This window comes from Sturnus vulgaris, chromosome 2 (assembly GCF_052056855.1).
Source record: "Sturnus vulgaris isolate bStuVul1 chromosome 2, bStuVul1.hap1, whole genome shotgun sequence".
In the NCBI taxonomy this organism is placed as follows: Eukaryota; Metazoa; Chordata; class Aves; order Passeriformes; family Sturnidae; genus Sturnus; species Sturnus vulgaris.
Genome location: NC_142244.1, coordinates 99,460,003 through 99,476,989, shown reverse-complemented (window position 1 = coordinate 99,476,989; position 16,987 = coordinate 99,460,003). Strand labels below are relative to the sequence as shown.

The following is a 16,987-nucleotide window of genomic DNA, read 5'->3' as shown; positions in this document are numbered from 1 at the left end:
GTGCTGAAGGATTTATGAAAACCAAGATTCCTGAGCTTCCTGGAAAAGTTTGTTATCTTGTGGGAGAATAACCTTTTATGATGTTAGCAGCATATGACAAACGCAGCAATCAGTTAATTTCAGTCAGTTGTCTGAGTTTATCCTGGGAAAAGACTGAAAATCTCCTACTGAGTGTTCAGTCCTTGTCAACATAAAGTATTGAGAACTGCTCCACAGACAACCTGAAGTGCCACATTTCACTGTAAAAGCAACATGAAACCAGTCATGATTTGGCAAATGTATATTACTCTGTGTGTTTTCAAAACAGATCTTCTCACAAAGGATCCAACTTTCCTTCCCACATCTGCTTTGTCCCTACATACACTGACTCATATTTATATACAGACTCAGGTAAGGGACATGATGACAGGGACTTTTCTGACTTGGCCTGTACTTTCAGAGGCAAATCCCTTAGAACCCTTCCCTTTTATTTTCTACTAACTACCAGGTGTAACACCTGGACAGCACAAGTCAACTAAAAGAAAACACAGACCGGCTGAAGGACATTAACAGTACCAAAAGGAATTTTGAGAGTTTGTAGTCTCTCAAATATGCTGCAATGACTCAATGCTTAATGAACTTGAAGGATATGTAAAGAAAATGAACAGACAATCAATAGTAAGGCCTAACTGGGCAAAAAGTGTTAATAAAATAGTAAAGGAGTTACATCTAGTACCTGGCTGGGTTCTCATCCTGTAGGGACACAGGAGGTTTATCAGTGAGCTTCTGTGGTGCAAACTGGGGAGAAGGGGACCTTGATGACTCCATGCCAGGTTTTTGAAGATACCGATACTTGGAAGACTCAGACTTAAGGTGTGTTTTTTCTTCTAACTGCTGACAAACATTCTCTGTGGATGACACTTGCTGGAGCTGCTGTGGATTAGCACTCTTCAGTTTTCCATTGAAAGCTGCAGGACTCTGACTAGCAAAGACTTCAGTGGAGCTGGGGGATGAGGACAGAAAGGACCGGCTGGCTGCTACCAGCAGAGATTCAGAAGAGGTGCCAAGAGATGGTGCAGAAATATCTGGTCGCCTGTATTTATCTCTTTTGGGTGGTGGTGGCCTCTGAGGAGCAGGTCCACGCTTCTTGTTCAGCAGCACTGGCTCTATTCTATGGTTTTCCTCTCCTTTGCCCCAGGACTGACAGGAGTGGTTCTCGTTCAAGGTCTGTGGCTCAGAGTAGGGCAGGTGAGGCAGGCTACAATCCTTGCTCTTCTCATTCACATTTTCCTGAGAGTATCGGTAGTCACTAGGCAATGTTCCAGACCTGCCCCGGCTCTCGTGAGGCAGAACCGTAGGTTCTTGCACATGCAAAGGTCTGATAGAAGACTTCCACTTGTGGCCTAAATCCTGGTCCAGCTGATCACTCTTCTCTCGTGGGATTTCCCTCAGGGCCCCTGTGTCAGCTTGCCTAGAAGAAAAGAACATGCTTTTAGTATGCTGCTGATTTATTTCCTTCGGTGCAAGGCTAACGCACCAACCCAGGAAACTTGAGCACCGAGATCACATCCAACATTGAACACCAACTCCTCCAATCTGTGGTAACTGTAGGGCACAAAAACATGCTCTCATGTATGGGCACACATGCTGTACCTAATCTAACGTGATGACTCAGAACATAATGTCAGGTTAAATTAGGGTATGGAGCACCACAGGACGCGACACAACCTCTGGGTAACCTGAGGCGCTGCAGTGTGCACAGCTTAGTTAAATGAACAGCCAAATGTTGGTAGAAAACAAAACTGTCTCCGGAAGAGGAATTCTAATACTAAAATTGAATTCTCTTCTTGCTCCAAAGTCAGTAACAAAATGTGTGAAACACGGTTCTTATCTAGGTGCAATAATACTTCAGTAATATTTTTAAATGTGAACTGAAAACCAGGAACTTCAATTAATCTGGAGGTTGAATTTTTGTGTATCTGCTGAAAAATGCAACGACTGCAAACAAAATGTTTGCTGAAGCCAAAAGAACTGGGAAAGGGAAAATTAGTATCTCCTGAATTAAGGCAGAAAAGGAAATTTAGAAAGGATAGTATTTTCTAGTCAGGCTTATTTTAAGGTTGAACTTCTTCTAGCCTGTCAGCACAAATGACAAACAATGGCCAAAAAGGCCTTATCCTAAAGGTTTTTGGGTTTATTCCAGTTTCATGCTCTGTGTCTCTAGTCAGGAATCCTTTCCCAGCTCCATTCTTGTCCTTTGCTACAAGACATACAGTACATTTGTGCTCACCAGATAAAGACAAATTGGGGAAGGAGCAGAAGGCAGAAGAAAAGTACCTCTGGAACCCCGAGAGGAGACAGATTTGCCCTCTGCTTTAAAGGAGGCTGAAGAGACACTATGAGCTTAGAAAACAAGCTGCAACAAAGAAGTCAAAGGCTTCAGAGAGCCACTAATGTAAGTTTTGCTACTGACAGTGCTGGTCTCCATATTTTTAAACAGTAATCCTGTAGTCATGCATTGCCCAAGTCTTCTTTTGAGGTGACTGTGCAAGAAGCATCTTTCCCAGACTATCTGTAAAAAAAGGTTTACTTGAATTTTTCCATGTAAAAACGTTATTAACATCACTGTACCAGTTGTGAGAATGTTTTTAAGCAGTTAACACTAGTGTGTAAGAAAACAAAATTTGAGAAAAAAACCACATAAAATAACTATTAAAGTCTATTATAAATTCAAGAAAAAAATGAGTAATTACACACTGCATTACTATTTTAATTAAATTAAAACAAATATTTAAAATTAAGTATTGTGGAAATTCGACTGATTAGATGTGGATTCCTGAGAATATACAATCTTTCTCTCTCTCATGAGTAGTGTTAAACCTTAAAATTAGACTTTAACTGGTAAATTTTAAATTTAACATGAATGAGGAGATTAGTATTGTTGACATTTAGGTCTGTTCATTTTGCTCTCACCTAAGAGTAGTTGGTTCAGACAACTTCAAGTTGTCTGATAAATTCAGAGTCAATTCTGATTTACAAAATGATATTTATTGACTCCTCTTTTAACAGTAGATGAAGGGCAATTTTGTGAAGTAAAAAATTATACAAAGGGCCAGAAAGACCAACACTATTCAGATTTGGTTACATGGCGTCTTGGCATCTCAAGAGTCAAGTTCATTTTCCCTAGTGAGTTCAATGTAAGCAGAACCGGGCCTGTAAATAGATCCACTAATTTTAATGGAAATATTTACCAAAGACTACTGCAGGCCTTACATATGAAATACTGTGTTTAAACCAGCATTTTTCATTGCCTAGATAACCCACAAACAGCACAGTTTTCTCCTCACGAACCCATGCAAAAGCTCTTCAGGCCTCCCAATTCACCTTGACATCTGTAAGCCATTACAAAAACCAGTGCAACAGATGCTCTCAGGTGCACAGAAAAATCAAGGGTATGACATAAAATGTTGCAAAGACATCAATTACATGCATTACCTCAGCCACTTTGCAAAGTATACCGTGAACTTCACATGCATATTGGGACTGGGAGTGCTGGTGGAAGCAAACAGGACAGAGAGCACCACCAATCTGACATGTGCATATCCAAAACATGTAACCAATATATTGGTGTCAATATAGATTACTCTGGCTCAGAAGCAATGAATGCTCTAGCAGTTCTGTCACCTTCCAAAACTGAGCAAAAGGACAAAGAATTACAGCAGAGAAAAATTCAGAGATGCTGTATTTGTAAACATGGAGATAAAACTCAGATTACACACATGACTTTATACAACTTCCACAAAATTAATCAAAAATTTTGCCACACAAAATGGGTCTGAGGAGAGGTGGTGGATAGATTCAACACGGAAGCTAAATTGCATTCAGTGTTGAGTGCATCTTCATGCAAAACATGCTCATCACATTATTTTGGAGAGATGTAAGCTTACTGTTCAGAAAGGAGGAAAAGAAAACAAGCTTCAAGCCCCAGGAGAACACAGTGGCAAGAACCTGCAACGGTGTTACATTATTATCAATACTGAGAAGTCCACTAAGCTGCTTGCTCTCTGTCAGTGCATCACAAAATAATATGCCCAGAATACAGCTGGTTTGGAAATGAGGCCCATGAGTTATGCAAAGATAACATACTACTGAAAGGAACTCATCATTTATAACTAAACATTACAAAGTGAGTGACACAGAAAACAGTTTTAAATCATGACAATTGACTTAATGACTATTTTCATTCTAGATAGCAAACCAGCCAACATCAAAAACATAAAACCCTTAGCTATCTTCAAACCCAAAGCTCCCCCACCCCATAATACAATGCCACAATTAACTAAGTTGTAAGAGCCTTTCTGAGACAACAGAACAGGCACAGCTCACACCACATTCCCCACCCTGGCACGGCACATTACAGCTTTCATTGTCAGACAACTTACACCAGTCACTTAACCCGACCTGCAAAGGAAGTGTAATTAAGAGTCTTATGCTATTGCCACAAAGTGGTATTCAGTAAGGGTGAGTCTAGTAGAGGAGTCTAACATGAACCTTTTCTACTGCACTTGTTTTTAGTATTTTGCGTTAGGAGCTTTTATATATAAATGGCAGGAGGCAGAAAACCAACATATGCTTCTAACTGAAAAGAAGGAATTGCTTCATTACACAAACCAATCCTTCAGATTTTTGAGAAGCTCTCATTTAGCAGAGGGCTCAGCATTCCCAGAGGGGGTCTGTGTGGAGAGACAAGAGGCTGAGCACTCAGTGAATGCAGGAGGAGCTCTGCTCTGTGTCTTGCACTTTCCCAGTGGCCATAGCCACACCAGCAAAATTTACTGCAGTGGGGGTGGGAATGTGGATCTCCACACTAGCACAAAGTATTTTCTACTTAAATGGACAAGTATGTCTCTTGGTTTCTTTCTGGCTCCGTTAGCTTGGGGCATAACACACTCAAGACTGAAATGTAAAGACTAAGCTGGGCAAAAAACTCCCAAGTCTCATCCCCAGCCTGGATACCTCTAGTCCCCCAAGCAATAATACAACAGGCTATTCTAACAAACCAGAGAGAGGCAACAGTAATGTGAGCTCTTACATGAAGGTTAAACTATATACACACATATTAACAGGAGCCTGCCAGTGGAGCCAGTGAGCATTTACAAAAATGAATCATTATGTATAGATGCCTATCAGAAGAATAACATTTTTGGTTGCCATAAAAAACAACTCCAGATCACTTTCATTTGCCCCATACTCAAGATTTTAATAAATCTAGATAGAGAGATAAAATGATCTGATTGAATGCTGCACCTCAATAAATGAAAGAGATTGCAATAAATTCGATGTGTTTGATTTTTATCTGTCTGATTTATAGTTTCTTGAGAACACTTCAGGCCAACCCAAACAGTGCCACGAGACGCTCCAGCTTTAAAATCCCAGACTAGATAAGCCTTGCAAAAATGCATTAGCCAACATTTGAAAAATGTATCATTGGTTAAAGACCTGACCTCTGTGCAGAAGTTTCACCATAAAACATAAGCATGGTTATGTAATCAATATGTCCTGCACTAACTCACTGGCAAAGGAGAGCAAATGGAGTAGCTGTTTCTGATTTAATTTAAATTCCTTCTCAAGAACTACAAGCTACACTGGAATAAGGCCTTCATACCTGAGTATGACTCTTCTGTAAAAAGGTCTCACCTACAAAAACAAACACTCTCAAAATCAAGGCCACAGTTTTGCAGCCCCTTTAAAGTAACCTTATGCAGATACTCTGCCAGAAGAGGCAGTCTCCTTCCTAGACACTTTGAGCTTCGTCTTCCTGCTCTTTTCAGCATACTAGCAGTAAGAATTGCACAGTCCCACAGAAAACTGGATCAAGGACCTGACCTGGCTTGAAACAGATCATTATATGGCTTAAAGCAATTGGGAAATACTGTCTTTGCATATGACAAAATCCTGTTTATAGGCACAGCTCTTGCCAATACTTTTTAAGCTATGAACTTTATGTGCTGAAACTATGTTTTCACTGTGTATTTGTCTGGCACGTGGCACACTGGGATCCAAAAGTACTTCTGCAATAGTCCACAAATAAAGTGTAGTTTCTTCTTCTCTGCTTGAGACAACACAATGTTATGAAGTTAGAATGGAGTGCATAGGGCAAGACTGTTGGAAATTCAGGGGAAAAATCTGAGGTCTAATGCCACATTTTAATCCATATTGATAAGCACTAACTAATGCATAATGGGTGTCTTCTATGACTTCAGAAACTTTAAAGGTTCAAAGGCATCAGGTCCCCTAAGAGGTGGCAGGTGGGAGCTAAGTGGGATATGCTGGGCTATCTCAGGTTTACGAGATACCTGTGTTTAGCCAACTGTTTAGCCAAGCCAAGTATTAGACTTGAGTTCTCTGTGGACTACAACTTGACTCAGCACTTCACGTGCATATAGACGTCTCCCTCCTATTCGTTATCTGAATCCTCATCTGAGTCCCATATAATTTTTTTCCCAGAGCATCCAGGACCACTTAAGTCCTTAAATTGGTTTTACTCTTGCAATACTCAGGAGACACTGACAACACAATGCTACAATTTGGACATGCAATACCAGGGCATTTATTTTACCAGTGGTTCATTTTTCTGATGAGCTCTCTATCTGCTTTTACTACTGAGTCAGTAAAGCACACACTATCCATCAGATAGTGACACATGAAGAATATTCCAAAGATACTAAATGAGAGCTTTATAAAACTACTTAGAAATCTTAAAAGATAAATGCAGAGAATAAAGACCTCTCTAAAGAACCACGATGGCTGTACCCTTATAGTCATGCCATGAAGAGGCACAGCATGTAAGTCACTACAAAGAAGAAGAGCTGTCCACTGCCTTGGTCTGAAGAGACAGATGATGGCAACTAGCATCCAAGAAGCACTACTGAAGAAAATGCAAAGCACATGTTAAGATGAAAAGAATAATGAATACTGAAAGATGAGACAATGATTTCTCTCTCTCTCTCTAGGGGAAAAAAAGGCCTGTCAGAGGACAACTGAAGGTACAAAACTAGCAAGATATTTCACCAAGTATATCACATAGCACATCACTGGTATACTACAACCTGTTTATCATGGTGCAAGTGTTGGTTTTTCAGTTCTGTCTCTGAAAGCCTGTTAACATTATCTGTGCCTCAATGGCAGCTATCTGTTTAGTCAGTCACACTAAATAGAGCTTAGTTCTCGCACCCAATGTGATAAAGCAAAATGTCACTCGACCGTAACAACCCTTGCATTATCACCTGGCTTTAGAACAGAATGAAATACGTTAACAAACACTGCCTGCCAGTACATCGATCCCACCAGAATTTCCCTCCTGTCCTGCCTGCGTGGCAACATACACACTGCAATGAGTTTTCATCTCTCATTCTGTCTCTCGAAAGATGTTCTCTCTTTCCCCATGAAAATCAGAAATAAATAACAAAGAACATACCCACTCTAATTCTGCAGTAAATAAAGAAAGTTATGTTGATGGATGAATGTAGGCCAGTCATGGGCAACAGCAAAAAACATAGGCCCATAACAAAAATAAAATCTGATTAAAATTCTGTTTCTTGTAGCAGCACAAGGGCCTTTATGCAGAAGGGAAGAATCTTGTGGGAAAGGGCAGAGGGAGTGATGCTTTCCTTTCCTTAGTTCAGAAAACAAAAGCCCCTCCTCCATTCTGCTGCATATCAAAAATAAATGATAAAAAAAATTTATGGTATTCTTATTGCTTTATTTATTGCATGCCTCTCCTAGGGGATTACCTGCATGGAATTAAAAATACTTAAACTGAAGTCAACCAATGAATGTGTTCAGTACTTACACACTGAATTCAATCATCAGAATATCCCAACAGTATAACAAGAATCATCATATTACACAAATGGCAACCATTGCAGAGACAAAAGACAATATTTTTCAACACTGCCAACAAGGAAATCACAGTCACATTAAATAAAAGCTCAAAGAAGAATGACTTTTTTGTCAATTTACCAAAAAACATCTACATTCCAGTTGCCACTCCTTTGATTTTTTTCTTTCATTTAGACTTTTTTGTCCTGATAATGCTGTTGCTATTTTCTTGTTGCTATTCCTACTGAAAACAGCTGCTTGCAGCTGAACAAGAATTAGGTAACAGAAGACAAGCTATAAAACGAAACACTTTGTGAATAACAACTAGGTCACCTGGGATTCTCAGGCATTCTCTCACCAAAAAGAACACATAGCTAGCTCATCTCTAAAGGAAAAAAAATCCTAAACCAGTTATTTAAATTAATTAGCATGCACACATTTCAATAGCCGTCTTTTCACTCTGAGCCACACTCACCGCTTGCTTCTAATAGTCACATCCAATTCTCTTACACTCCCAGCTAATAGCTCCTGCTGCCGTGGAAAAGGTCTTCGTGCAAGCCTGTACTCACAGTAACAGGCTTGCCAGGCAAATAACAAGATGAAAAGCTCTTGCACCACCCCTAGCCGAGAGGAACCCCGAGCCTGGCACCCTGAGCCACAACAACGGCACTGCAGCCCTCAGTCCAGAAAACAAGTATTTTCGAAAGGCACTGCCTTCTAATTCCAGTGTACATGGTGCCAACTGTGAAAACAAAAGCTGCTAAAAACAGCGCGTGTGTGCGAGCATACGCACACAGAGCATCTTAGCTGGAATTAACTCCCGTTTTCCCCCTATTCTCTCACCCCATCAGCAAACAGAGCAGTCAATTGCACTGAGCAAAATAAAATTCTGTAACAAGCATTGCATCATTGCTAATTTGCTACTGTAGCTTCTGCTGATAGAGGCAGAAGATGCAGCCTGTGCTCAAAGACCTGAAGAACAAAAGAAACACTGTATGAATTAATACTGCAAATTTCTGTTCAGAACTGACAAAAAATGGTAAATAAGGCACACACCTCTAGCCATTTCTTTCATGCTTTAACACTAAAGACAAGACAATCTTACCAGGATTTACAGCTTTTTATCCCTATTCACTGGATATGTGAGCTTTGCATCACCGCAAATGTGCCAGCCAGTTTGAAAGCTTTGCAGAACTGAATCTGTCTCAACCTCTGTGTCTCATTTACTGTAACACAGAGGATTTTCAAAGCCATGCCTCACAACAGCTGGCTTGTTTTTGCCTGCTTTCTATGATTGACAAGTTCATACAAGCTCTGTCAACTTTAACCTTGATAAGTGAAGGCTTAGTCTGTATTGTATGTTACATCACCAGAAACTTCTGACCTCAGGGAAAAGATCTAGGAGACTTCAAAGGTTTTCCTCTCCCCCACCCCTACCCCTGGATTTGCTTATTAAAAAAAAAAAAAAAAGCAAAGCTTAAAAGTCCTTTAATTTAAGGGTTTTCATTTGTGAAAAATCATTTCCACAACTATAGCTCTGCAGGTTTTAACTATTTATAATGTTTTAAAAAGATCAGTGTGTTACTAGGTTCCTTTCTGAACAACATTCAAATAACCAAGTCTTTAATTTTAGAGGAGAGTCTTCATCAACAGCCCTCCAGCCTGAATTTTTATGCATGCATTGTGTGCACAGGCGCCCTCTTCTCTTGCAGGAGATTCTGCAGGGAAAGAACTGAATGCTTTCATGCTGCATGAGCATTGCCACCCCCACGCTCCATCTTTAGAAGGCATCGTGGCTTTCATCAGAGCAAAGCTCAAGCTCCTTTCAATTTATCTACAAGAACACATTAAAGACTTAAGAGAGAAGTTGTGGATAAGGCTTTAATATGTATGAAAAGGTAATTTTAAAGATGACCACTTTAAGAAGAAAATGTTATTTAAACTGCATACAAAATCACATAGAGCAGTTAGATATCCAGTTAATAACATCCCCTAAAACTTTTCTTCATCCCAAAGCTGCTTATTTGATTTCAACAAAGAGTGAGAATGACTTCAAGAAAAAACACCAGTTTACATAATACAACACAACTGGTTAACAGACTGCAGCAATTCTGACTGGCCCATGCACAGAAATGGAAGCTATAGCTGCCACGTTACTCTTTAGCACAAAACTCACATTTACTGACATACAGTCTCCTGCATGACAGCAAACCATAACCACGTTGCCTAAGGGCTTATAGCAGAAAGTGAACATTTCACAGGCTAGCTTTTAGTACCAGAACACCATAAAGCCACTCCATATGTCAGAAATGTATGAATTGCTGCACTGAGGAGACAGATTAGTCACCTTTTTCCAATTATGCTTTTCATCAAGTAACTTAAGGGAAAATAAAATCTTCAATGCATCAGCACATGATGCTTTTATGACTATAACCACTGGAGACTATATCTCACATTAGCTCTAAATCTCCATACTCAACTGTTGTTATCATCAACAGGGCTACAGGAAGACAGCTGGATTTCAAGCAATGCAACAAAAATGCACATCTTTAGATGGTTTTCATTTTAATCCTCTTTCCGGGGAAAGCAGTAAAATCAAACCAGAATACAAAAATAAACTAATGCATACAAATTTATCTGTTTCTCTCTCCACAAACACTTTTGTGTGTTGTTCTTTCACTCACTCCCAATTTCAGAATCATGTTTAGGACTTCTTCCAGCTACTCATGCTTGGTAACACTTACAGAAAGTTTTCTCCCCTGCCTCCAACACTTCCTTTTATCAGCCCATTATGGCCTAGCTGTCACCGCATGCACGGTGAGAACAGATGTGCCAAGAGCAATTAAAACTAACTTTACTTGGAAGCAAGAAGCTGCAAGTAGGAAAAAGGGGATATATGAGATAGGATAGCCACCCTCAAGTTTAGAAACAAGGATTCAAAGTCCACCTAATAAATACAAAGGGAGAGTTCACATTTTCAAGGGTGTGGAGAATGCACAAATTGGATGGGGGAGAAACAGGGCTGTATTACTGTAGTGTACTGTAAACCAAGCACAGGTTTTGGAGGCGATCCAGCACCCGTTTAATGAGATCCAGCAGCTGCTGGTGAGCCTGAGTGGAGCATCTCACCCATCTGCAGGACGCACACCTGACAGCCGCCGGCTGAGTGCTGCCAAGACAGTGAGAAATGGGGAGGCAGTGGCAGGAGTCTGCAAGTTTTAACAATTTCATTTAGCCACAACCAACCCCCAAAGCCCAAAATAATGCATTTGTGATGCTTATAAAGATGCCCACACATCTCTCAGCTCAACCAGCCTGAAAGTTTTAAAATGGACAACAAGAGGAAGAAAAAACTACAAGTGAGACAATTTATCATGCAACTTCTGCTTTGATCCTGAGGTATGAGAAGAATCTGGTTCAAAACTTTGTTATTTGAAGAGCTACCCTGTGCCAGTGGCCATATGCATTTAGAGAAATCTTTTTTGAAAGATTAAGAAGAATCCACACAGTGGTATTTAATTTTGAAAAGGACATTTACATACATGAGATGATTTTTTTTTTAAAAGATCAAGCCAGATAGTATAATGCTACGAGATAATATGCAACTGAAGATCCAATATACGAAACTCAGAAGAAATGTGTAATACCTACCAAAATATCCAACCACCGTTCTTCCTTCCCTCTCTCTGTCCCCTCCAAAAGTTGAATAAAATAGCAATTAAAAGGAACATCCAGTAGAGAACTTAAGTCCTACTTAAATGAGAAAAATTCAGAACTAATCTAGCAAAGCAGATGTATAAACAAAATATGGCAAATAAAGAAATTTTAAAAGAATAGCTGAGGTACAAACCCTTAAGGGTGTTAGGACAAAAAAAAAAAAAAAAAAAAAAAAAAGAGGGGGAAAAAAGCACTTGTTCAAGCAGAGATATCTGCCAAACAGATTACAGGGATGAAAGTACAATAGTAAGAATACAAAGAAAATAAGGCTGCAGCAAAAAATTGACATGGTCTCCCCTTGACAACTCCACAAGCAAAGAACAGCCTTTGCAGGAACTATTCTCAGATGTTGCACACCATAGTGGGTAGTCATAAGCTACCTGGGCCATATGACAATCACCTGAAACTTTCACAGGAATTACTGAATTGGGATCTGTGATGCACAGCTTCCTATTTCCCTGATATTTGGACAGCTGCTTGAGTAGTGTCAAACCCAGTACTGGGGGAGGGAAGGTGTGAGGGTGCTGAAGAGAAAGAATGAGGGAAAGAGAGCAAGAATAAAAAAAAGAACCTCATTATGAACCTGGAGAACTTTAGAATCATAAACTTAACATCTGAAATAACCAAAAAAGTAGAAATGTTATGAAGAGATTCAGTAGCTGCACTAGTGACTAAAAACGACAAAGAGTAATTGGGGCATGTGTAGAAAAGATGTGTCTTAGATGCACTACCCATCTTAGAGTCACTAGACATAGGGACAAGAGTGATCTGGATGACAGAGACTTTGAATTTTTAGATGAGTTAGAAAATTAAATTTTATCTCACCTGAGGCTCTTAAAAATTTGACTCCCATGAGATAGAGTCCTTACTTGTCTCATCACATCAGAACTCATTAGATATAGATGATTCACAAAAGGGGTGAAAAACTAGGTGGCAGCAGTTGCTGCTATGAGGAAATTATTCAGATTTAATAAATGCAAACTAAACAGGAGAGATTTTCCTGTACTTCACCAACATATACAACGATGTACAACAGAAATTACTGCTATACAAGAAGGAGAAGCCTAATTTCAGATTGTTCTATGAACATAAAGTCTTCATACTTCACAGCAGTAAGAAACAAAACAAAACCCCCAAAATAAAACAAAGCTCGAAGACAGACAGACCAGCAGAGGCTTGACAAGATACTCAGCTGCATGGCTCCTAGTTGGCCCTGGTTTTCTGTTCCCACCCCAAGCATCTGCTACTGGCTCACACAGAGAAAAAAACCTGCCTAGGCAGACTTTTGACCTGCTTTTAAGCATCAACATCCATCACCTGCCACCATGTACTAGTGATCCAAAGTTCCACTGTCTCAAGAGTGTGATATTTATATTTCTGTTATTAGTCAGTCACATACACTAGTACACTGAAAGGACATAATGGTTCATGGCAATGAAACTTGTACTAATAGCAACTATTCACAGAAACCTAAGGAAGATGAAAGGTTACAGGGGATTTCTCATATATGAATAGATCCTGTTAGAATCGCTCTCCTCTATAAGCACAGGAAGAGCTACAGTAGGTTTTCCCCATTTTCAGACAAAATACAAACTTTAACCAGCCCAGACTGTACTGTGTCATTGCTATATGATACACACAATGACATCACTGGGAAAAAAACTGGTCTGAGAAATACCTTAATAATCCATATCTCATGATAAAGAAATGCTGAGGACATGGAACTGCTGGAGCAAGTCCAGAGGGGTACCAGGGAGATGACCAGAGGGATGGAACACCTCTCCTGTGAAGACAGGATGAGAGACTTGGAATTGTTCAGCCTGGAGAAGAGAAAGCTCTGTGGAGCTTGTTAACACATGCATGAAATGTTTGCCAAAGCAGTTGCACAAGATCATACTATTTCTTCCTCACATGGAAAAGGGTGAAAACATTTTGCTTTCATAGCTCTGGTAATGTCTTGGTAAGTCCTTCAATGCCTGAGACATACTTGTCCTGCAATGTTCAGTCAAGAATAGCAACTCACAGTTCGACTGTTAAACTGCAACAATAAATGAGTAACCTCAGGTAGGTCAACAAGGCCAAGTGCCAGGTTCTGCCCCTGGGTCAGGGCAATCCCAAGGAGAAGTTCAGGCTGAATTTGGATGAAGACTTGCCTTGGGAAGGAAGAACTTGGGGGTATTTGTGGACAAAAAGCTCAATAGCAACTTGGCAGTGCGCACTCCCAGCTCACAGAACCAAATGGCTGTATCAAAAGCAGTCTGGCCAGGAGGTCAAGGGAAGGGATTCTCCCCCTCTACTCTGCTTTTATCAAACTCCACCTTGATTACTGCATTCAGTTCTAGGGTTCCCTAAAGAAGAAAAACATAGCCCTGTTGGAATGTGTCCAGAGGAAGGCCACTAGTATGATCACAGGACTGGATCATCTCATTGAAGACAAGCTGACAGAGTTGGGGCTGTTCAGCATAGAAAAGAAAAGGCTCCACACAGACCTTACAGCACTTTCCAGTACCTAAAACGGGCTACAAGAAAACCAGAGAGGGACTTTTCACAAAAGCATGTAGTGATAGGACAAGTGGAAATGGCCTTAAAACAGAGGAAGGCAGGTTTAGATTAGGTATTAGGAAGAAATTCTTTACTGTGAGGGTTGTGAGGCACTGGAACACATTATCCAGAGAATCTCTGGACTTCCCATGCCTGAAGGTATCAGTGACCAGGCTGGAGGGGGCTCTGAGTAACCTGGTCTAGTGGAAAGTTCCCAGGCCATGGCAGGAGGGTTGGAATGAGATGATTTTTAGGGTCCCTTTCGAACCAAACAATTCTAGGATTCTATGATTCTTAATAAAGAAGTTTAAAATAGCCATGCAGCATAATGCTGGCAAGTGAAGTTTTCATTACCTATTTTAAGGAAACTGCTCTTTTGCTACATATTAAAACCCCCAAGCCTTCAAGGCTTCTATTTCAGTAGCTCAGTTCCTAGTTAAGCTGATCCTAACACTTTATATTGGTACTTTATTAATGTTTTTGACATCACAGTAACAGAAACCTAAACAAAATAAAGAATTTAAATTTCTGGAGTTACGAGACCGTGTAGTTTCCAAGAATATTTTCAATTACTAATTGACACCATCTACCATTGTAAATATGAGAAACTAATTTGTACAAATGTGTATTGTGGATTGTTGGGGTTTTTTTCCCCACTGTTAATTAGTCCTCATAGATATGTATACCCCAACTCCAAACTGGTCACAAGTCAGGAAAAGCTAAGAGAAATAACTATCAATATAGACATGTATGTTTTATATGTCTGTATACACAAACATCCATATAGGCATGATACAAATAAGCATGTACACAAATGGACTACTGGTCATTTTAAAATTCTTTTCTATCTCAATTCAGAAGACATAAGGTCACTCACATTCCTGTGTTCCTGAAGGTGCTCCTTCCTTGCACAATAATTTGCTGTTGCTCCTGGTGAGCATGGAGCCTAGATATTCACCAGGTGTTGAAAAATCTTCCGTATAAAGAGCCTAATAAAAAACCTGGTAGCATGTCTATAGGGTCCTGTTTTTTTTTTTCTAGAATATTATACTTGGACATTTAGGACAACTTAGGCTTTATGAAATTATTTTTATTTTGATTTTCTATTGTAAAGGCTGTTCCCTCTGTCTTCAAGAGCTCAACTTAAATAGAAGTAATTACTAAGGTATGAAAACACTGAAATAAATATTTTATAGTGCTTAATTAGAGTTGAGTCACACCCTGGTCCTACACTTGACATGCATATGCTTTTGGACTTGACACCTATTAAATCCTGAAATATTTTCTGCAGCCTGTGATCTCAGATATCCTTTTTCACTTTTTGAAGTTATGTAACTTTAACAGACACCACAGGAAAAAATTAATAGGGCTAGGAATCACATGTTCTTAGAAAGTAAATAAGGGCAATGGCTGTAAACATCTCTAGTAGATAGCAATCTTAAGAATTAGATCATAAAGCATGATTCTTTTGATGCAGAATAACTTACGTGTGCATGTCATACTGCTGGAAGCCACAGACTACTGGTCAGAGCATCCATTTCCCTCTTTAACCTTTTGAAAGTTTATTTCAGCTTAGAAATTGTGGAGACTTCTATAAGGAAGGTAATTATATAACCAGTATAAGTCATTCTAGAAATGCAGAAAGAGAGGCATATTTAAAGAAGCCCAGACTTTGCATCTGTAAAAAGGTAAGCTTTTGTAACTAATTTGAAATAGAACGAGTGGCATCAATAAAAAAGCACCATTTTTTGTTTCACAGATCAGCAGAATTGTATAATGCTTTTAAACTGTAAAAGTTTTACTGTAAAGTAAAAACATACATAAAATCACATCAACCTCTCAGTATAAAAATACTCATCTCATGTTAGATGACTGCATCCCTGTAAGCTCATAACAAGAGTGCTTTGGTATTTCCATACGAGATGACAATGGCTGCTATGGGCCACTATTTTCTCTTCCTACAAAAGTAATACCCGAAACTGTTAAATACTGCAGCTCAGGAGAACGTGTTGCAGCTCTTCTATAAAGGGAGATGAAAAAACCTGAATTCACTGGAAGCACTCAGTAATCTCAGAGGGGAAAAACAGAGCTCAAAGATAAAAGAGGTTCACAAACTATCTTCATCAACTCAGCATTCACACCCCTCCCAATTTTTCAAAGTAGTGTTAATTTAGGTGTTACAACTGTGTGCTAAAAAAGCAGCCAAGAAAATAGCAAAAAGCTCAGGAAAAATATTATCAAACATCTTTATTTTTGTTTGTTTTTAAAAAACCTTTTGCTGTTATAGCATTCTTACTCTTATTCATTCTAGATTCAGTACATTAAAAAGACTTGTATTTCTGAGGAAAATAATCAGGGAAGCTGTAAATGGTAAATATTCAAAGTTTACTTCAAGTTAATAATATTTTTATTTTCTCAAAACAACTGAAGGGGAGGGAGGCCAGAGGCACCCTGTAGTGTAGGACAGTCTCTAACCTGGAAAAAGCACTCGTGGACTCCACAGCTGTCTCTCAGCTTGGGTTCCTGCAAATCTCACACCCACAAATGCAGAAGGGCCACTCCTGTGTTCAGCCCCATCACAGTGACTTTGGTAGCACAAAGGCCAACATAGCACACAGGTCTCAGTAGCACAAAGTAACAGCTGCCAGCAATTTAATCCAAACAGATTTTAAAAGAGAGTATTAAACATGACCATAAGGAAGACCTCAGGTTTGGTTACTATTCATGTTCTAGAATATACCCTGAATTAGGTAGATTTGCTAGCCATTTGCAGATTGCTAGATTTTAAAAATTGGAAACGAAATGCCCTTAGAGCAGCTCAAAAATCATAAAATCAGTCCATGCCATGAAGCCAGTTCCTTTTGAGTAC

General features: G+C 39.5%; 1 protein-coding gene across 4 annotated transcripts in view; it reads right to left on the bottom strand.

The window, feature by feature from the left end:
- The window catches only part of SHROOM2 (shroom family member 2), a 117,855-nt gene that overhangs the window by 16,766 nt on the left and 84,102 nt on the right, over nt 1–16,987 (bottom strand). For 2 of the 4 annotated variants that reach the window (XM_014882428.2, XM_014882429.2), the window contains exon 6: nt 716–1,450. In XM_014882428.2, the coding sequence (XP_014737914.2) occupies nt 716–1,450 (735 nt within the window). Of the gene's footprint in view, nt 1–715; nt 1,451–3,926; nt 3,988–8,335; nt 8,830–8,965; nt 9,059–16,987 lie in introns of those variants that run through there. The other 2 variants (XM_088160188.1, XM_088160187.1) reach the window with 2 other exon arrangements.